This window comes from Lagenorhynchus albirostris, chromosome 8, assembly GCF_949774975.1.
Source record: "Lagenorhynchus albirostris chromosome 8, mLagAlb1.1, whole genome shotgun sequence".
NCBI classification, from domain to species: Eukaryota; Metazoa; Chordata; class Mammalia; order Artiodactyla; family Delphinidae; genus Lagenorhynchus; species Lagenorhynchus albirostris.
The window spans coordinates 27,670,439-27,691,360 of record NC_083102.1 but is presented as its reverse complement, the minus strand read 5'-3'; the positions used below and the strand labels follow the sequence as shown (position 1 = coordinate 27,691,360).

The following is a 20,922-nucleotide window of genomic DNA, read 5'->3' as shown; positions in this document are numbered from 1 at the left end:
TGCTTCCTTTGAAAAAAATTAAAGCTAGCAAATAACTAGATCTCCTTTCTATGTTACCATCTGTATTCTCTACATGATTACAGAGAATGGGTTAACGAACTGATTTAAACACAGTGTACCACGCTTTGTTGTATTTTAAAATAATCTTTAAAAGACATTTCATTTCTGTTCAAGGAAAGCTGATTCATCACCGGTACCACTTAAGTAACAATATTTTAATTCAAAGATATGTGAAATCAAAATTATTCTGAAGACTATAAAACACATAGCTTTAATATCAACTAACTTCATTTCTCTAAAAGTATGACTGTATTTATTTGAAATTCACTGCATTTCCTTCAAGTTATTCTGAAATTAAAGTCTTTACTGACAGACTAGGCTTCTTTCACCCCGTTAATATCCTGATTCAAGTAAATGATGGCTAACAATTTCAGATTCTGGTATTGTTATGTTACTCATTGTAGAATGTACAGTTTGCGCTCTTTTCTTCATCTTTTTTCTTAGTGTTCTGTTCTATGAATGTGCACCAATGCAAACACGATATTCTCAAAGCAAAGAATCCAAAATCTGACAGGCAGTTTCAGTAGCACAAGAACTAATCCATGACATATGTGGGTTGTTCTTATGTTTTTCTGATAACATGTAAATAACTTTTCTTTCAATTATCCCTGGTTTCATAACTTAATTGTTACACATGCTATCTTCTAAATTAGTGCTTTTAAGAGTTTCCTAGAGGAAACTCTTCAATGCCTTAATTTTGAAATTAAGTTCTTGGCTCTGACCGGAAGCAATATCAACACCCATGCTTCTTCAGAAGACAGCTTCCTGTTTTTCCATTATGGATGCTAAACCTACAGCTCTGGGACAAGGGCTACAAAACCACGTGAGGCTCCTGCCAGCTTCAGGTGGCAGCCCTGGCACTGCTCCCTCCTCATTCACGTCCTTTCCTTTCCGAGTCCCCAAGAGCTGTCTGGCCGTTGCCAACCTGCACATCTCAGCAGAGCAGCTTCCTATCCTGAGCTTCGGACCCTGAAGCAACAAAACATCTTTGAGATTTCCTAGGAGAACACTGTTGGCAAGAACAAGGGACCAGACAGGGTAAATAAATACAGAAGCAAGAATTTTACAGTTAGCAAGAGCCTCAAAGCCTTTCCTGAGACACAGGGAAAGTGGAGTAAATTCCACCAACATGTACCAGGTGCCCGCAGCTTGGCTAGCTTTAGACCAAGCCGTTTCCCCGAGCCCTGCTCTACTAATTCCTCTCCTCACACCATTCCTTCCCTATAAAGGGCAGGCTATCTTCTGTGATTTCTATAGCCTTTTCTTTTTAAAACTCTGTTGAAAGACAACAAAGGAACAAACAAGATAGACAGGTCCTTGAGGGTAAAAGAAGAACCTCAGCTGTTTTTCTCAACAATCCATTTCCTTAATTTCTGTAAAATGATTCTTATTCCAAAGGAAAGCTCTTCCCTTACTTATGAGTATTTCTGTAATTTCTTTAAGTTAATCAAAAAATCTTTAAGCTTTTCTTTCAAATCTCAGAGCTGAAGAGAACTCTAGTTTCAGCTCAGACAGGTAAAGAGCTTAGGAGAAGTCATGCCTCCTGTCTTTACAGTAAACAGCTGGACAAGCTGAAAATCAATGACTTTTCCGCACTTATCAGGGAACTGAGCTTTCAGGGCAAACCACTAACCCAATATCTGGAGACACAGGAAAAACAGAGATACTACATTTAAAGCAGAAGTCAAGGGGTGCCAGAAATACAGAACCACTTATCTGACTAGTAATTCGGACAACCTACTGGAAGCTGAGTGCAGAGAGTGAGAAACTCCTGGGGTTGTAATCATAAAGGGGCTTCCACACTTTCCTGGGCTTTCTTCCAGTGACCCCACCAAGTTCTCATGGTAAGGCTCCAAGAAGGTTCCCCTTGGGAACGTGGCCGGAAGAGGGGGAGAAAAGCCACTGTTATACCGCCTAGATTCTTTTCCCTAACAAAGGGGAAAGGACTTTGTTAGAAGAAAACGCTGAAAACTTATTCTAGCTGGAGGAGGAGAAGGCTGCCCTCTGCAGTCCTTTGCGGCCTTTCTGTCTTGTCTATTTGAAAAATAATAACAAAAAACCCAACATGAACAGGAGACAAGACTTCAAGGAAACAAATGGGGGATGCTTTAGCCAGGGAAGGAAATAAGGGGTGTGGGTGAGGAGGAAAACAATACTCGGGGACAAAGGTTAGAAACACTTATGCAAGGCTTCCCTGGTGGCGCAGTGGTTCAGAGTCCGCCTGCCGATGCAGGGGACGCGGGTTCGTGCCCCGGTCCAGGAAGATCCCACATGCCGCAGAGCGGCTGGGCCCGTGGCCGTTGAGCCTGCGGCCCGGAGCCTGCGCTCCGCAACGGGAGAGGCCACAACAGTGAGAGGCCCGCGTACTGCAAAAAAAAAAAAAAAAACAAGAAACACTTGTGCAAGTTACAGCCCTGAGACACAGGCCCATGGAAAGACTGAGACTTTACCAAATGGTAGGATGAACACTGCCTTCTCCCCAGCACCCTACCACAACACCAGCGTCGCTCCAGAAAAACAGCTGATCACGGTTAAAGAGCCGCAGATACAGACTCTGAAGAGGAATACTTCGGGAAGCCCGAAGTCAAGACAGGAGAAAAAGACAAGGACACTAGAAGAATGTGAAGCTTCTTGCGCCTGTGGCTACAACAAACATTAAACACAGCCAACCTCCCGGTCAGATTAACATAAATCCTCACACTAAAGGCGAATATACCGCAGTTTCTCTTACCTGATACAACATGTCTGGCTCTCAACAAAAAGTTATACAAAGCATGCCAAAAGGCAAAAGAAGAAAAAGGAACACAGTCGGTGGAGACAAATCATGCATCCAAAACAGATTAAGATGTCACACGGACGTAGTTAACTAACAAGGAATTTAAGTAACCGTTAATAATATATGAAGGGCTGTAATGGAAAAAGTTGAAAACAGGCAAGAACAGATGGATAATATAAGCAGGGAGGTGGAAACGCTAAGAAAGAATCAAAGGAAATGCTAGAAATCAAAAACACTAATAGACGGGACGGGCGTATCAGCAGACTTGCTGATTCTGAGCAAAGAATCAGGACACTTGAAGGTCAGCCGAAACTTCCCTCTCTGAAATGCAAAGAGAAAGAGAACTAAAAAGCAAACAAAAAAATAAAAGGAACATCCCAGAACTGTGACAAGTAACATAAGTAGACATAACAAATATAACTAAAATACTGGCAGGAGAAGGTGAGAATAGGATATAAGGAACGTTTGAATTAATAATGGCTGAGAATTTTCCAAATGTAATGACACACACCAACCCCTAAAATTCAGGAGGCGCAGAAAATACCGAGCGGGAGAAATATCAAAAAACTCATACCCAGGCGTATCATATTTGAACTGCAGAAAACTAAGCCAAGGAGAAATTATTAAAGGAAGCCAGAGGACAAGAAAACAAACAAAACACCTTACAGAGAATCGAGGAAAAGAGCTTGATCGGACTGCTCATCAGAAGCCACACAAGCAAGAAAATGGAGTGAAATCTTTAGAATATGTTAAAAGAGAAAAAAAGCTAACTCTACATCTATGAAATTATCCCTTAAAGATAAAGAACAGAGACTTTATCAGATATACAATAACTGGGGGAGTTCATTATCAGTAGTCCTGCCTTTCAAAAAATGTTCAAAGAAGTTTTTCAGATAAGGAAAATGATGTAGGTCAGAAACTTGGATCCACATGAAGAAAGAAAAGTGTCAGAGAAGGAATAAATGAAGGTGAAATTATATATACACACACACATATATATCTTTTACTTTTCTTATTAATTGATCTAAAAATTATCTGTTTAAAGCAAGAGTAGTAACAATATGTTTGGTGAACAGAGCATATTATAAGTGAAATGAATGACAGAAATTTCACAAGGGACGGGAGGGAGGAATTGAGAATTCTCTATTATGGGAGAGCTGGACGACACTGGAAGCCTTATAGTGTTATTTGAAGGTAGACTTAGATTAGATTATTTTAAAATACATATTGTAAGCCCTAGGGCAACTACTAAACACACTTTTTAAAAAAGATAAGTAGTGCATCAAAAGAGAATATAAAATGGAATCATATAAATGTTCAATTAAAATTAAAGAAGGCAGAAAAAGGAGGGGAGACAAAGAACAAATGCAAAGAAGAGTCAACACTTAAAAAGACTGCAGAATGTGATCCAACTACATCACTTTATATACAAATGGTCTAAACACACCCATTAAAAGACAGAAATTGTCAGACTGGATTAAAAACAAAAACAAAAACAAAAACCAGAGGTAATATGCAGCTGTCTACAAGAAACCCACTTTAAACAAAGAATCAGACAGGTTAAAAAGAAACAGATGGAGAAAGATACACCCTGGTAACCATAATCAAAAGAAAGCTGAAGTAGCCATATTAGTTTGAGACAAAGTAGACTTCAAAAAAGAAAAAAAGATTATCAGGGACAGAGAGGGACTTTATATAAAGTCCACAAATTTATATATTAATTCCACAAAAAGACATGGCAATGCTAAATGCTAAATGTGTATGAACCTAACAAAGCATCAAGATACATGAGGCAAATACTGATAGAACTGAAGGCAAAAATAAATCCATTATTACAGATAGAGATTTGAACTAGAAGTACTGGGTTGGCCAAAAGGTTCTTTCGGTTTTTAAGTAAAAATAAAAGATATGTTTTTCATTTTCACCAAGAACTTTATTGAACAACATATTCACTGTTTTTGTTCCACTACCTTCTGCCATTTTTCAGGCAACTTCATAATTCTGTCTTCCCAAAACCTTTTATCTTTTTGAGCAAAGAACTGTACCAGATGCCTTTTACAGTCTTCCAGGGAATCGAAATTTTTTCCATTAAGAGAATTCTGTAAAGACCGAAATAAATGGAAATCCAAAGGTGCAATGTGTGGTGAATACGGCGGATGAATCAGAACATCCCAGCCACGGGACTTCCCTGGTGGTCCAGTGGTTAAAGACTCCGCCTTCCAGTGCAGAGGGTGTGGGTTCAATTCCTGGTCGGGGAGCTAAGATCTCACATGCCTTGAAGCCAAAAAAACAAAACATAAAACAGAAGTAATATTGTAACAAATTCAATAAAGACTTTAAAAATGGTTCAGATCAAAAAAAAAAAATCTAAAAAAAAAAACAAAAAAAACCCCAGAACTTCCCAGCCAAGCTGTAACAGTTTTTGCCTGGTCATCAAAGAAACATGCGGTCTTGCATTATCCTGATGGAAGATGATGCATTTTCTGTTGACTAATTCTGGATGCTTTTCGTCGAGTGCCGCTTTCAGTTGGTCTAACTGGGAGCAGTACTTGTTGGGAATTAATCGTTTGGTTTTCTGGAAGGAGCTCATAATCGAGAACTCCCTTCCAATCCCACCATATACACAACATCACCTTCTTTGGATGAAGACCGGCCTTTGGTGTGGTTGGTGGTGGTTCACTTCGCATGCCCCACGATCTCTTCCGTTCCACATTGTTGTACAGTATCCACTTTTCATCACCCATCACAGTTTGTTTTAAAAACAAAATGTTTTTGTTACGTTTAAGTAGAGACTCACATGTGGGAATATGGTCAAGAAGGTTTCTTTCGCTTATGTGGAACACAAACATCAAAGCGATTAACATAACCAAGCAGGTGTAAATGATTTTCAGTGCTTGATTTGGATATTTTGGGAATGTCGGCTATCTCCCGCGTGGTATAACATTGACTGTTCTCAATTAATGTCTTGATTTGATCGCTATCAACTTCAACTGATCTACCCGACCGTGGAGCAACGTCCAGCGAGAAATTTCCAGCACGAAAGACACGTTCTATCAGTCACAGCACCTTCTCCATACGCTGCACAAATCTTTTTTTGTATTTTAGTTGCTTTTTACCTTTCTTGAAATAATAAAGCATAATATGCCGAAAATGTGTTTTTTCTTCCATCTTCAATATTAAAATGGCTACACAAAAATTCACCAATTTTGATACTTTTTTTTAAATGCGTGCTGCTATGACAGCTGTCATAATACAATCTAACAAAACTGTTTTGAATGAAGTTAAAGACAACTAAGCACTACTAGAGCCATCTGACAGAAAACATCGAATGAACCTTTTGGCCAACCCAATATGTTCCAAATCACAGAGGACAGAAACCAGGAGGTCAAAACCCTTGCTGTAGAAGTGATCTTTAAAAGTAAACAGAAGATTAATTTTAGTACATTTTGAGTAAATAAACATAAACTCGTAGGTCCACAGGAATTTATGTTATGACCCTGTAACATTCAGGATAAATTCTACTGCATTTGTAATAACTTATTTTAGAGGTCTACCTGCTCTATTAAGACTTCAGCACATAGAGAACAAATATTTTATTTAGTTAAGGTTGGTTTCCCCAACACCTAGCAAAGTTTTTGGCTTGAATACTTGGTAAACATTTACTCAATGTCTGAATCTGAATTTTACTAATAAATTTTGTTCATCAATATTTAACTATACAAGTGAGCTACTGCTCCATTAAAAACAGAAAGTCCCAGTTGTGTTTCTTTTACAATGGAAGATTTTGGCTGTACAGTCATCCTCCAATATTATCAAAACCACCACTTGGTTTAATAATGCAGTAAAATCAATTATAGTGAAAGCATGAATTGTTCACAGGGTTAAGGTTCCACACTGCTTTTCCATTAATTAACTCTGCTAATTTATTCATTGGAAATGATTCACAAATTAGTAATGCAAAGTAAATGATACACATAGAATACAGAAATTGAGAAGTAGATTTGCAAAAAGATTTAAAATAAATGTAAACATATGTACATTATAGAAGTGTGACTCTTAATGAACACAGGAATTTTAAAATGCCAGAATTTTGGCAATTTAAATTGTATATTAGGGCACAGTTAAATAATTTATAGCTCTAAAATAAGCAAACAAAATACAACTAAGGGAGGAATACATTTAGACAAATCATAGGATCTAAAGATGAAAGACATGGAACAAACATGATATTATATTTAGTTTTTCATATGTATGATTAAAATAACAACTGAAGAGAAAATATATCATTTACTCTGTCACCTCTAAATTATGTAGTTTAGCAATCTTCTTCAATTCATTTCTATCTGGCTGGGTTAAAGAAAAAATTTTTGAAATTTCAGTCACTTCCATAAAACTCTGAAGATGAGTATTATACCTTTATGAAAAATTATTCTGCAGTGAGGAATACCTGTTTATTATAAATTGCCAAGCTTCTTCAGATAAGAGACGATTTTCACTTTACTACTCAGGGCATGCCCCATACACATATACCCAATAGGTATAAATCTGATGTCCTAAAATAGGGCACATGGAACAAATTACTTACTGAATAAAATGCACAGATATTCTTCTCCTATCGAATAATTCTTTCAAAGCTTCTTCCAAATGTCATTATTTGACATATTAAAATTCAATTTCACTCACCTTTTCAAACAAAGTGATTAGAGAAAGTAAAGTACATCTTCATAGGCTTGTAAAGACTTGGTGTTCATTCTGTGAGTCAGGGGAATAGGAAATATCATGATCACTTACCTGACATGCATTATAAAGAAGTTGGTGTTCTAGTTTTTTAATTCCCAAAATCTGCTGAAACATTTCATAGAGTTGTTCCTTGCTCAGAATAAGTTCAGAAACAGCGCTCAGGGCCATCCTGTTTTGCTGTTTACACAAGTCCTCTTCACCCCTGTAAATGGCATCATATTTGGCTATCCAGGAGCTCAGCACTGTCTCTTTGCTCAAGCCATCAATTTCTGGCAAACTCCGCACACGTTTTTCTATGTTTTTCTTAAACACCTCTCGGAAGTCATTAGCAGAACATCCTCCACTCTGAACCATTCTGGCCACTCGATCACTCTTCAGAAAAACCTGAAAACAAAACAAAAAGCAAAAGAAAACAAAAACCCACTTACAATTAGGCATGGACACTAACACCAACTGCTTTTAGCAATCCAAGAGTCATGACACCAAACATTCACAACGGTTCAAATGTTTCATAATACGCACTAACTAATGACGAAATGGAGGCTCCGAATCATCTCTCTTAAAATGTTGAAATGTTTAGGAGAGAAAATAATGAGTCTTGAGGAACTTGTATGACCCAACCTTGACCTACACGTTCCCCACCTGAAGGTCATGGGGATCTCTACAACTGAAACCCTTAAGAGTCGACTGAAAAGGTAATTGGAGATATGAACCCAACTTCCCTATGTGTCCTTGGGAGCTCTGGTTAGTTCTTCAGCAAGGGGAAGGTCCCTTATTGTCTGAAAATCTGAAGGCCAGTAGCGTGGTAAGTCTAGTATCCAAGTCAATACCCTCCGAGTATAACTGTTAATCAAAACTACTCCAGAGCTGGGGGGTACACCTGTCCCCACCCCTGACTTCACTACCTCCCCAACTTCTCACACACTTCTTGTAGCTGGGAAAAAATCGATGATGAAAAAGCAAACTCTAAAACTTTTAGCTGTCCGCTAATATCAAGTAAGAAATAAAGCACAAACAATGACAACCAGGGAGAGAGACAGTTTTGAAATGGGTAGGAAGAGGTGGGTAATAATAAGGTCATACTGTGCAAGGGACATCAGACTTGGCCTCGAATCTCTCCTTTCTTCTAAGTCACAGACCCAAGTATCAACAAGTATCGGCCAAGATTCATGAAACATCTATTCTGTCATCAATATTCCTAAGAAGCCTCTAGGGGTCATATGAGACTGATTTGATTCCTGTTTTCTTCCTATAATAACAAAAACTCCTTCCAAAGAACCCGTAGGACTATTTAATGCAGCCCCCATGAGTTATATCCGTTGTTAAGGCTTATGGAACAAAAATTCGTGTCAGTCTTTTCCCTAAGAACTGACTCATGATACTGAGGTACTCCCAAATTATGACCCCACTAATTGCTCTAATGCTACTACCATGTCCGTCTGCATGTGGGCAAACAGCATGTGTGGTCTGTGCAAAGCAGCCTCATTTGTCCCAGCGACTGGCATCTCAGCTACCAGGTCCCAAACCTTCTCCCCACTTAATTTCTCCTCTTTTCAGACCATGCATACAAAATATTGTTTCCTATCTTTGCTCAATGGCCAGAGAGGATTCCTGACTCTTGAATATTTTGGTTAACTAACGTACTGAATTAGGAGTGGTGAATTTTACACTAGGCAAACATGCATGACACATAGACACAGCGCTTCCTCTCTTTTTACTAGCTGTGGCTTGATTACAGTCAAAAAGACTCTTATTTGTTATGTTTCTAAGCCAAAACTAATTCTTAAGCCCCAAGTATAAGAATAGTGTCTTTAATTTATTTAGATGAAGGAAAATAAAATTTAGATATTTAATATTTTATCTAAAAATGCCATTTAACTACCTCTAAACACACAGGGGTCTCTCCATCTTCTTTCTCATCCTCATCTAATTGCACTACTCTCGTTGGGCACTAGGCTTCAAGATAAATGTTATACGGACATAATTTTTCTCATTTCTGTTACAGCTGTATCTTGTTAAATGGGAACGTACGCAGGCTCAGGAGTCAGAGGGGGCGGACTGCGCCAGTTGTCAGTCCACTGCTTTCCAGGGCTGTCTTCCTGTGGCCTTGCCACTGGTACAGTTTTAGAGGGTGCTGGAGGGACACTGGAGGAGGAAGGGCCCTGGTTCCCGGTTCTCTTCTTATACCAGGAGGCACGTGGCACCCACCCCTGGGGCAGCTTCTCTGCAGACCCCAAGGGTGGCTTCGCAGGGCGCGCCCACACTGGCAGATTCCCGGGCAGTTCTGCAGTGCAGCACTGCAGAAGGCAGGCTCCCGTGAATCCTGCCGGTGCGGCACTGCAGTGAACTTGTCTGCCATCTGGTAGGATACACCACGTCTTCTCCGGTGAGGTCTGGATCCCAGGCTTTTCCAGATTTGCTCCTTCCTTGGGCGCTCTGCTCCCTGTATCTGCTACTCCTATATTCTTTAGTCGCCCATCGTAGCCAACCCCTCATTGTTCATAACAAATTTTCCCTGATCGATTATCGTGTGGTTTCTGTCTCCAGATTGCACCGTGATACAGAAATACTGAAATGCTGCATGGGACACTATATCTAAGAGAAAATATTTGAAATTGAAACAGCTTTTAAAAATTTGGTATTTGTATAAAGCTGGAACGGCAAGATGTTTTTAAAGCACAACATAAATGCCTTACAATTGGCTTCAGAAAACCTTTTAATTGCTTGATATCTAATACTCTAAGTTAGGAGGCATTTCATTTTTTTCAACCTCTTCTGTCAGTGCTAAATTCTACCAAGTAACCCAACAGTGTTTTTGAAGCAAGGGCGCTGATGAACTTAGGTTTTTGGAGTCTTAATTTCCTCTGTAAAACCATACCTAAAGCCATACGAACTCAGTCCAATTGCATGTTATTTAATCAACATTTACTAAGTGGTAACAACATGTCAGGCATTCTGCTAAGTGTTGGGGACATAAAGACAAATGAGCCAAAGACCCTGCCCTCAAACAGCTCACACCACCTGAGAGAGACAGGATACACAGTGAAACAGAGGGCAGGAGCAATCATAGAGACCTATGCAAAGGTGGGGGGAAAGAAAAGGAAGTTACTAACTCTGTTATCTGGGGGACAAGGTTAGGGAGGAGAGGGGAACAGGACAAAGGACCCATGATTTGAATGACCTGTGGGGTGAGCAAGGGGAAAAGGGAGAAGAAAATACATTTCAGGAAAAGAAAAAGTAAAAAGCAAGAAGCATCAAATCGCATGACCTTTTGAAGGAAACATAAGAATTTTTATACTTCAGGAGCGTCAAATATAAGGGTGAATGGAACACAAGTTGTGCCAATCAGACCAACAGAGACCAGATGGCCAAATGCAGTGTGTGCCAAGCAAGGAATCTGAGCTCTGCCGGTGGGTCAGGAGTCGATGATGGCTAGGTAACCTGGGTGCTGAAATACTGAGAAGCAAGATTTAGACAAATAACTGGTAGCAGCATCAAGGGTAGATGACGACTGACCAGAACAGAGATTGGCATCAGTTATCTGGAGACCAGGTGAAAAGCAGTAAGGGCCTCATCTAGGGCAATTCATGGGCTAAAGAGAGAGAGGCAGAGGAGAGACAGCTGGGAGACAATCAACATATCCTGCTGAGTTACAGGATGTGTAAAGGCAGGGAAAATATGATTCACAGTGTTTACTGGGGTGTCTGGATTCCACTAGCTAAAAATAATTAAAAAATACAGGTGGAATGACGTGCGTGCACGCGCGCGTGCGCGCGTGTGTGTGTGTGTTGCTTGTAAATGGTGGTGGGTATGTGGGGGGCATGGTCCTGGATTACTAGTTTAGTTTTGGTAGAGGTCAGCTTTGAAGACCAAGTATAGTAAAAACAGAGTGAGGAACAAAACTCCATGAAATACCTATATTTATAAAGCTGGCAGAAGAACTGGATCCAGGGGAGGCTGGTAGCGTCAGAAGCAGAAGGAAAAATATGACACATTTGTAATCAAGAGGGGAGACAGTCCTGAGAGAAAGAGAATCAAGTACCACAAGCGAAATCAGCAGAAATTTGATTGTCTCTACCACCATCTGGTCACCTTTGGCAGAGAAGATAGTAGAGTGGTAAAGAGTAGGAACTGATCTGCGGAAGGAGGAAAGGACAAGTTGTAATAAAGTTAAGACGGCAAATATTGGGTTGGCCCAAAAGTTCGTTTGGGTTTTTCCATAGACGTTGCATAAGATGTTGCGTAACGTCTTATGGAAAAACCCAAATGAACGGCCAACCCGATATAAACTGTTCTTCTAGAAAGCTTGGATGAAAAGGGAAATGAGAGGAAGGCAAAAAGCTGAACTGGGAAACGACATGTAGGCAACGAGGGAGACAGGTCAGGAAAGAGAGGCAGCTTATGGTGTGGATTACAGAAAATAGTGATGGTACGTCACTTCTGAGATTAGTCTGTGGAAGCCTGCAGTGTACTCTCCCATCACATTCCCGGGGGGTGCAAGCTGCTGTGACGCAAGGTACTGAAGCCCTCGGTCTAACAGCCCTCAATGAACTGAGGTCAGCCCAGAACCACGGGGAGTGGACTGGAAAGCAAATTCATGACTAACTGAGCCACGAGGTGATCTCAGCAGACAGCTTGACTGCAACTTCAGAGACCCGGAGCAGAAACATCCAGCTAAGCCTCTCTCAGATTCCTAATCCTGAGAAATGCATGTGAGATCACATGCATTTACTGTTTTAAACTGCTATGTTTTGGAATAAATTGTTACACAGCGATAGATAATACATGGTTTACACTGTATTCTATCATATTCATGTCATATATCCACATGGTTTACGTTCTTACTTCACATGGGTGTCAGTACCATCATTTCCTCAGAGGAAGCCCCAGCCCTTCCCCCTATTCATCATCACACTTTTTTTTTTTTTTTTTTTTTTTGCTGTACGCAGGCCTCTCACTGTTGTGGCCTCTCCCGTTGCGGAGCACAGACTCCGGACGCACAGGATCAACGGCCATGGCTCACGGGCCCAGCCGCTCCGCGGCATGTGGGATCTTCCCGGACCGGGGCACGAACCCGCGTCCCCTGCATCGGCAGGTGGACTCTCAACCACCGCGCCACCAGGGAAGCCCCATCACATCCTTTCATCTTGCTCTGTTTTTCTTTTTAGCACACAGCACTACCACATATGTATTTACTGTAGGTCTGTCTCCCCAAAATACAAGAGCCACCAGAGCAGTGACTTTGTCTTGTTTTCTAGTGAACCCAGCGCCTAACACAGTGCCTGCCTATAGTAAGGGATCAATAAAGGTTTGTTGAAAAAAGTGATGACTATCTATAGACACTGAATCCTCTCAGGCTAAAGAAGAGAATTTAGACAGGCACCTGGATCACAGGCTTCCTAAAATACGGATGCCCATGGGAGAGGAACCAGGAGATGGACAAACACCGAAAAACTCCAAGTGTAATAAGTGGTAACAGTGAACAGGAATGCACTCCGGAAGGCAAAAGAGATTTCATCTGAGGGAGGAAGAGCAATGATCTGAAAGCAAGAATGAGGAACAGCCCTCCTGGCCCTAGATGTGGAGGAGAAAGGAAGGCCTACCATCATCAGAAGGCTGTTCCTCCCTGTGTCCTCGCTAAGGTTCCATCCCAACCATCGTTAGGTCTGAGGGGCTCCACTTTGCACGTGTTCCCAATCCCAACACCATCACAAAGGGTGATCCACCAACCCCTCCTAATCTCACTTCAGCTTCAGATTTGCATCTCCAATACCACCCATCAGCTCTCCTGACACGTCCCACTGACACCCTAAACTCTCATGACTGGTCCCATTATTTGCTCGACCCCCTGCTTACCTGCTTCAATGAGTATCAAAACCTATTTCCCTCCTGGAGAGACCTGGAAACCATTCTCAACTCCACCATCTCCTCCATGTTTATTTCCCAACATACAACTTGTCCCTAAACCTTGCTGGTCCTGCTCACCCTGGAATTCCTCTGAAATTCTTGCGCACTTCTTCACACCCCACAGAAGCCGTTCCTGCCCCTCACTGTGACTCAGCTGGCTAAGAACAACAGCCTCTTAAGTGGTCTTCCTGCCTTAGAAATTTCCCTGATAGCCACTCTACTCTCATTTTCCCCAACTTATCCTCTTCACTGGTATCTATCTTTTTTTTTTTAATCTGGCCGTTTAAATTCTTCTCCAGCTTAAAAATTCTTTGCTGACTTTCCACCAAAAGTCATCAGCAAGGCCTCTGAGGCCCTACACTTCAACTAGCTCCAAACTACCTATCACTCTGCCTTCATCACAAATCTCTCTCTCTCTCTCAAGCTCCATGCCCCGCCCTCCACCATCCTTCCTTCAAAAACTTCACGCTGTCCATCTCACCACCACCAACTTACCTCCTACCAACTATTCAGATCCCTGCTCAGTCGACCCTCAGTGATTCCCCGAATCACCTTGAATCGGCCATATCCTATGTTGTTTGTATGCAATCCTAGCACCCTTTCTTTTTCCTTTAAAGTCACTTTGTAACTGTAATACTTAACTGCAAATTCTATTACCGTCTTACTTTTTACTCACTAGACAGTATGCTCCATGAAGCCAAAGATTGTTTCATTCACCACTGTATCTCCCTCTCCATGCAACTGCATAATTTAAACAATTAACCAGTATGGTTTACTGAGTTTCAGTTACTTGCTTACAGAAGAAAGTATAGGACATGAACCTTGCCCATATGAACGGGAGAGGGAAAGATATCTCAGAGGGAAGGAGGCACGATGAGTGATGCCACAGAGAACTAGTTTTGTGAGAAAAATAAGATGTTTTTTGTCTAAAAACATAATACTGCCTAATTCTCCATCTGTGCTGTTCTTGCAGAGATGACAGTTTTTAATTTTTCAGATGTTATCAGTTATGAAACTGTAACCATGATGGATTTAGTCTCATTAGATATCAACTGTCTTAATCCTGTGTCCTTTCATAAGACCAGTTAGCAAGTTAAAGGCGGGTAAAGTGTGACCACGTGCAAAGGCTAGTCCTAGATGCCGCTCTCCAAGCCAAGCGTGCACATACGCCAGCTTTCTGCTCTAGGCCCCAGGATCCTCAGTGAACTTCTGTCCGGAGAACACATAACAGGGGGCCATCCTGGTGCAGAAGCGGCCATGGGAACTTAGTATATCAACACACCCACCAATGAGCAGATATTCTGTCTCCCTAGAGCTCTTCATATATTATCTCCTTTCATCCTCATCATCACCCTGTCCCTTTCTCCATTATCATTCTCTTTTACAGATGAAGTGGTCAGGCTGAGAAGTGACTAGCCCAAGATCACAAAGTTACTGGGAGAACAGAGACTGAATCCCTGCCTCTGGAACCCAGAAGCAACATTTCTTTATTCTCCTTACGCACTCTTTCACCCCACCATACCCCACTCCTACCACGGGTTCACCCCTGCACACCGTGTATTTTGCTGGGTGCTGGCCAACACATGTGGAATTACCCATCAGTGACCTCCCTGTGAAAAGGCCACTGAATATACAACCAACTGAATACACACCTGGCGTGGCAGGGTGAGGGTGGGGAGTTACGATCCGGACATCAGAAAAATAATACACCACACACGCTACCTTTCTCCACATTTTACTGGGATTTAACTTGTACGTGGGCCCTCTGAGAACCACCAACTGCCACCCTTCCCATTCACCTGCTCAGCTTAGAGACCAAAGAAGTTACTGAAGAGCTTAAAGTCATGGTGAACTGATAACACAATTGAGATGTGGTGACTGCAACGAGCAGCTGTGTCTGCAAAGGGTGAGTCTGCTCAGCTGTCCAAATAAAACCTCAAATACACTTTTCTACAAAAGTACTTATTGTTCACATACTGCTTTTGATCTGAAACATGCATTGCTTCTTTGACTCAAAAGGATTGTATACGATGAGAAAAACATTATCTGCTTGCCAAATTACTGTGGTCATCTGTGACATGGTTCCCGGGAAGGCCGCCAAGGTGTGTTCAGCCAGGAAAACGCCGAGAAAGTACAAGAGCCCCACTTCAAAGAGACGCCTTTTTCTCCTGAATCATGACAAATAAAATACTGGCTAATGATTCGAATACTCTATGCGGCCCATGGAGAAACAGTTTCTTAAACTGTTTTTCAGGTGTTATCAATTCATGATCAATTTTTTTGTAACAATGATGAATTTGATTTTACTAGATATCAAATAATTCCCAGTTTACCGGCATAAATACCAGTATTTCCTATTGTTCACGTCTCACGCCTAAAGCCAGTCAATGGCTTATATTCCCTGTTGGCACCCTGTTGAGTCAGTCTCTTCACCCATGCAAGTCCCCCTCAACCTACCTTTCCAGCCTTCTCTTCCACTGCTCCCGAGAACATATTTTCTCTTCCGATAAAGGGAACCGCTTGTTTAGCCTTTGACATTCTCTACAAGCTTCCTCCCCCTTACCGTACCTCATCCACTTGTTCCATGAATATTTAGCAAAACATATTCCCTGCTGGGCAATGTGCTCAGTGCTGGGGATTTACTGGTGAGCAAAATGACATGGGTTTGCTGCCTTCACAGAACTTACAGTGGAAGAAACAAACTACACGAACTAAAATGACTGCAGCCTGATGTATACTACTGAGCATTTCTGGCACCGTAAGAGTCTGTAGCAAGACTTTGAATCTATCTGAGGAGGTCAATGGAGGCATGAAGACCAAGAGGAATCAGTTGGAAAACGAGGGGAGACCAAGGGACCATGGGGTAGGGTGGGACACGGCTGGTCTCAGCGGGCTTCAGTGAAGGGAATGAGGCTATAGTGGTGTGAGAAGAGATTGGAGAGAAGGGACAGGCTTTATAAGCCTTGGAAAGGTATCTGGTCTTTATCCCCAGAGCAGGGAATGCCACCCAAATATGTCAGAGAGTCACATGATCAAGACTGCATTTTGAAAACAGCTAAAATTTACTCTAGGGGCTTTATTTATATTAACCCTCAAACACATAAGGTAGGTGTTAGCATCTGTTTTAAAGGTAAGAAACAAAAGCATAGAGAGGTAAAGACACTTGTCCGAGGTCACACAGCCAGATTGTAGAGGAGTGAAAATCTAAACCCACACCATGCAATCAAGTGTGGTGACTGATCAACTCGTGGCTCATTAAACTGAGTGGGACAGAGCAAGGAGCCGGGAGAATGCAGAGAATGAGGAGGCCGAATGCACTCCTGTTATCCTCTGCTCCTTTGTGGCACTTTCCCCAGCTTATGCCAGCTCTTCATCCTGTGCCTTCTTAGCACTTCCCATCCTCTCTGAAGGTATGAAATATACCTGTCCTCAAGCAAGCAAGTTCTGTACAGCATCACTGTATCTCTCCCCTGCTTAGACTATGAACTGCATTAGAACTGCACCTTTAAAGCCTCTGCAGGGTCTGGTATCATTGGATATTCAAATTTTACAGAAAATAATGAGGTTCTTATAGTCGTAATGGATTTTGGAAAGTTATTAAATCCGAAAGGGGGCTGGGTAGTTTTGACCAGTGTGGAATGAGGTTTTCACTGATTCAATGTAAAGAAATGAACATAAAGATTACAAAGTCATTCTAATAAAGCTAAATTTCCTCCATATTTTAACAGTAGAAATCGTATGTGCAAGTCACTTCTATGTAATACAATGTTATTAACAATAGACTGTGGGTTAGTTTTTTTGTTGTAGTGGTTAATGATCTTTCTTGGCAAAAAACTAAGAGGCTATATTTGACATTGGTGGTTTTTTTTTTAAATCCATGAATTCCCAAGGTTTATAAACCACTGATTTAACCAATCCCATTCCCTTTTCAAATGTTAAGAAATCATACCTTAAAACTGAGAGCAATCTGTAAAAAAAAAAAAAAAAAAAAAATGTGTTTAGACCTTTGTGATATGTCTAGACCTTTATGTGTAAACTAGGAAGCAGGTGCTCACAAAGGACCCTGCCTTATAACTTATCTAAATCCCTTATATCAACTCTAAAGCCCTTAAAGCAAACGTAAACCCCCTAAACTACCAGACTTCTCGCATTATCTGCGGGTAGGAATTGAGGCGAGTTTACATCCAAATGAACATAAATGTGATTTGAGAAGTATAAAACTATTTTTATGGAAAAAAGAATACACATGCTCTTCCCATCATCAATATTACAAGGTTTTTATAAAGCTTTTTTCTTCTAATATTAGCTAATAGCAGACCCTTTAGTCTTCCTTTATAGATATCTTCCAACTCAATGATTGGCTTAAATCTCCCTAAGCCGATGGCAAACTCTCCTTAACCCTGTAACTACAGAGCCAGAAACTGAAGAATTTACCAAACCACTCACTCCGAGCACAAATCTAAACAGAGAAGCACGATCACTGAGCACTGGCTGGGCTTCCAATCTGCACAGACTGAAAGTCTTAACGGGAAAAAAAGATCATGTTCACAGTGGAAAAGGGAGCATGATAAATGTAAACCTGTGAAGTCAATTTCTATATGCATACATAAAGTGAAAGAAGGCATCACCCCCTCCTAATCAATCCCCTCACCCTTCCCCTATTTCATTCGATGTTTCATGGTATTATAGAAAATTTTAGAAAACTCTACAAGTTCCTGGGTTGGGCTGCCTTGTTCTGCCTATTCTATGAAGAGGTTTTTTGTTTGTTTGTTTTTTTTGGGGGGGACGCAGTTTGCCCTCATTATAATGATACAGAAAGTAAATTTTTTAAATGTATATTACATTTACAGTCTTATACTATCTAATGTTCAGTAAATCCCTAAAATCATTTATCTTTATTGTATGGAAGAAAATGTGCTGTTTCCACCTTTACAATATTCCAACCCCGGTTGTGTAATGCTGTTCACCTCACCCTCACATCTGCTGCACTGCTCTCCTCTCGACGAGGAAAGAATGTACCAAAACCTGGAAGGAAATCAGACCGGAGTGGTTTGCTCCTGATAAGCCAAGAGCCTTCAAGGTGTGACACAAGCTGAGAGACTCAACTGTTCTCGGGCAGTTTTGCCACTAGTGGAATAGGAATTATATCCCTTTTTTCAAACAGTTTTTTTGAGTATTATATGAAATAATACAGTAAAATAAGCTTTTAATCAGTTATGCGAAGTGTGATCCGTGGACCAATGCCACGGATTGTAACCTGTCCCCCGACAAGTACAGAGAGTATGTCTGTAGAAACTTGCAGTGATGTGACATTGCCATGACAACCTAATACATGATTTTGTACCAGTATTTTGTTATGAAAATGTCCAAACATACAGAAAAGCCGAAAAAAGTTTGTAGTGGTTTGAACATCACTGACTTAACTGATCCTATTCCTTTATCAAATGTAAAGAAATCATTAAGTTAAAACCCACAGCAAACGATCTCTTCTGTTCCGACATTGACCTTCAACCTAGATTCCACAAATAACATTTTACTCAAGTTTTTCTTTCACATAACTATCCGTCCCCTCCATCAGTCCAAATTATTTTCACTATACATTTCAGAATTAGTGAAATGCATGATCTTGTGTTTTTACAAAATAATCCACAATGGATTGAAAATAATACAGGTCCTTTGCTGCAGATACATCATCTCAAACTTTTTTTTTTTTTTTGAGAAGATGGATGATGTCCTAATGTTGACACAGAAATTGGGAGCAGATATTTCTAAAAACCAAATTATATTTTCCACAACACTATCAGCCTACCAGAGAATGAGCTACTGTCCTTTCAGATGGAAGGTTTATAAAACATGCATCTTGAGGATTGCGAGTGGTTTGCTCCGGATAAGGCAAGAGCCTACAAGCAGACAAAGTTCCAAAATGAAAAAAGAATTTCTGGAAAGTAAATCAATCTTAAAAGCAAACGTTCTGTTAAGTCAGAGAAAAATAAACCCCAAACCTTCTGAACTACATTTCCCTGGCTTATAATGACTCTCACTAAATATCTGTTGAACGATACCTTGTAGTTATTTGTTTTTCCACCAGATGGCAACTATGGGTGGAATAACAATGATTTCAATCTCCACATGTGATTTTCAGGATTGTGCAAGACTTCAAAGGTATCAATCCAGTCACCCTTCCAGAGCTTGAATTCCCTCACCACTGCTGCTGCCGCCACCATCAAAACGACATCCAAACCACCGAACTCCTCTAGGGAAGAGAAACTCTCGGCACTCGGAGGCAATGGCCAGTCTATGGGCAGGACCCACTACCTGAAAGTTCTTTGTTTCCAGGGGGCAACACTCTCCCTGTAGCTGTCACTCTCTTACCTACTTGTAACCCCTGCAAGAGAAAAGACAATCTAAATTCTCCCCAGGCCATTCTTCAGGTGTTCAAGTCAGCTAACACTGTCTTCAACCTTCCAGGTTAAACACTCCTCAGATGACAGGGCGCCCTCACCAGCGTGAGGGCTCTCCTGGCACATGGCCCAGTTTTTCTCTGTGTTCTAGCACAGGGCCCTCGCTCCTTTCAGGCCTTTGTCCAGCTGTTCATCTTCTTGACAAAGCCTTCTCTATTTAAAACTGCAACTCTGCCTCTGACAAGTTCCCATCCTGTATTGTTTTTCTACACAGCACTTATAACTATTCAATAAATTAAATTTTTTTAATATAATTTATTTCCACTAGAAAGTAGGAAGTAAGCTCCATGAGGGCATTGGGTTTATTCAGCCCTGTATTTCCAGGGCAAACCAATATTTAATGAATGAATGCATGAAATGATTCATCAATGAATTTGCCACATAAGTAAATTCTCACCATTAATGTGAAGAAAAGGACAGCAATTCTAGTTACAGAAGCAACACTGCTATTAATGCAGTAGGAAAGGCCACACACCGTAAGATGGCCTGCTTAGATGCTCAATGGTCCTCCTCTTGTACTTACTTTCAGCTACAATGTTAAAGATAGTAAACTGAGTCTCCCTCCAGTGTTTGTGAAGCTGGTTTTATGGATCCAAACCGAGGAATTTACATAATTCTTTTTTTTTTTTTTTTTTTTTTTGCGGTACACGGGCCTCTCACTGTGGTGGCCTCTCCCGTTGCGGAGCACAGGCTCCGGACGCACAGGCTCAGCGGCCATGGCTCACAGGCCTAGCCGCTCTGCAGCATGTGGGATCTTCCCAGACCAGGGCACGAACCCGTGTCCCCTGCATCAGCAGGTGGGCTCTCAACCACGGCGCCACCAGGGAAGCCCCTACATGATTCTTTTTTTGAATTTCATCTACAGCCCACCATTTTAGTATGTTATTTTAAGACCTTTAGTGAACAGGTGGTATTAAACACTATCATTTGCCAGCGCGGACTGCTCAGTCCAGTGCATGGATTGCCCTAAGCTGTTTC

At 41.1% G+C, this 20,922-nt stretch overlaps 1 protein-coding gene across 8 annotated transcripts in view; it reads right to left on the bottom strand.

The window, feature by feature from the left end:
- CADPS2 (calcium dependent secretion activator 2) overlaps positions 1–20,922 on the bottom strand; it is a 477,558-nt gene that overhangs the window by 326,664 nt on the left and 129,972 nt on the right. For all 8 annotated transcript variants that reach the window (XR_009541940.1, XR_009541942.1, XR_009541943.1 and 5 more), the window contains exon 3: positions 7,628–7,960. Coding sequence is in view for 4 of the 8 variants with exons in the window: in XM_060156782.1 (XP_060012765.1) it covers positions 7,628–7,960 (333 nt within the window). In the remaining 4 variants the exon portion in view is untranslated. The remainder of the gene's footprint in view (positions 1–7,627; positions 7,961–20,922) is intronic.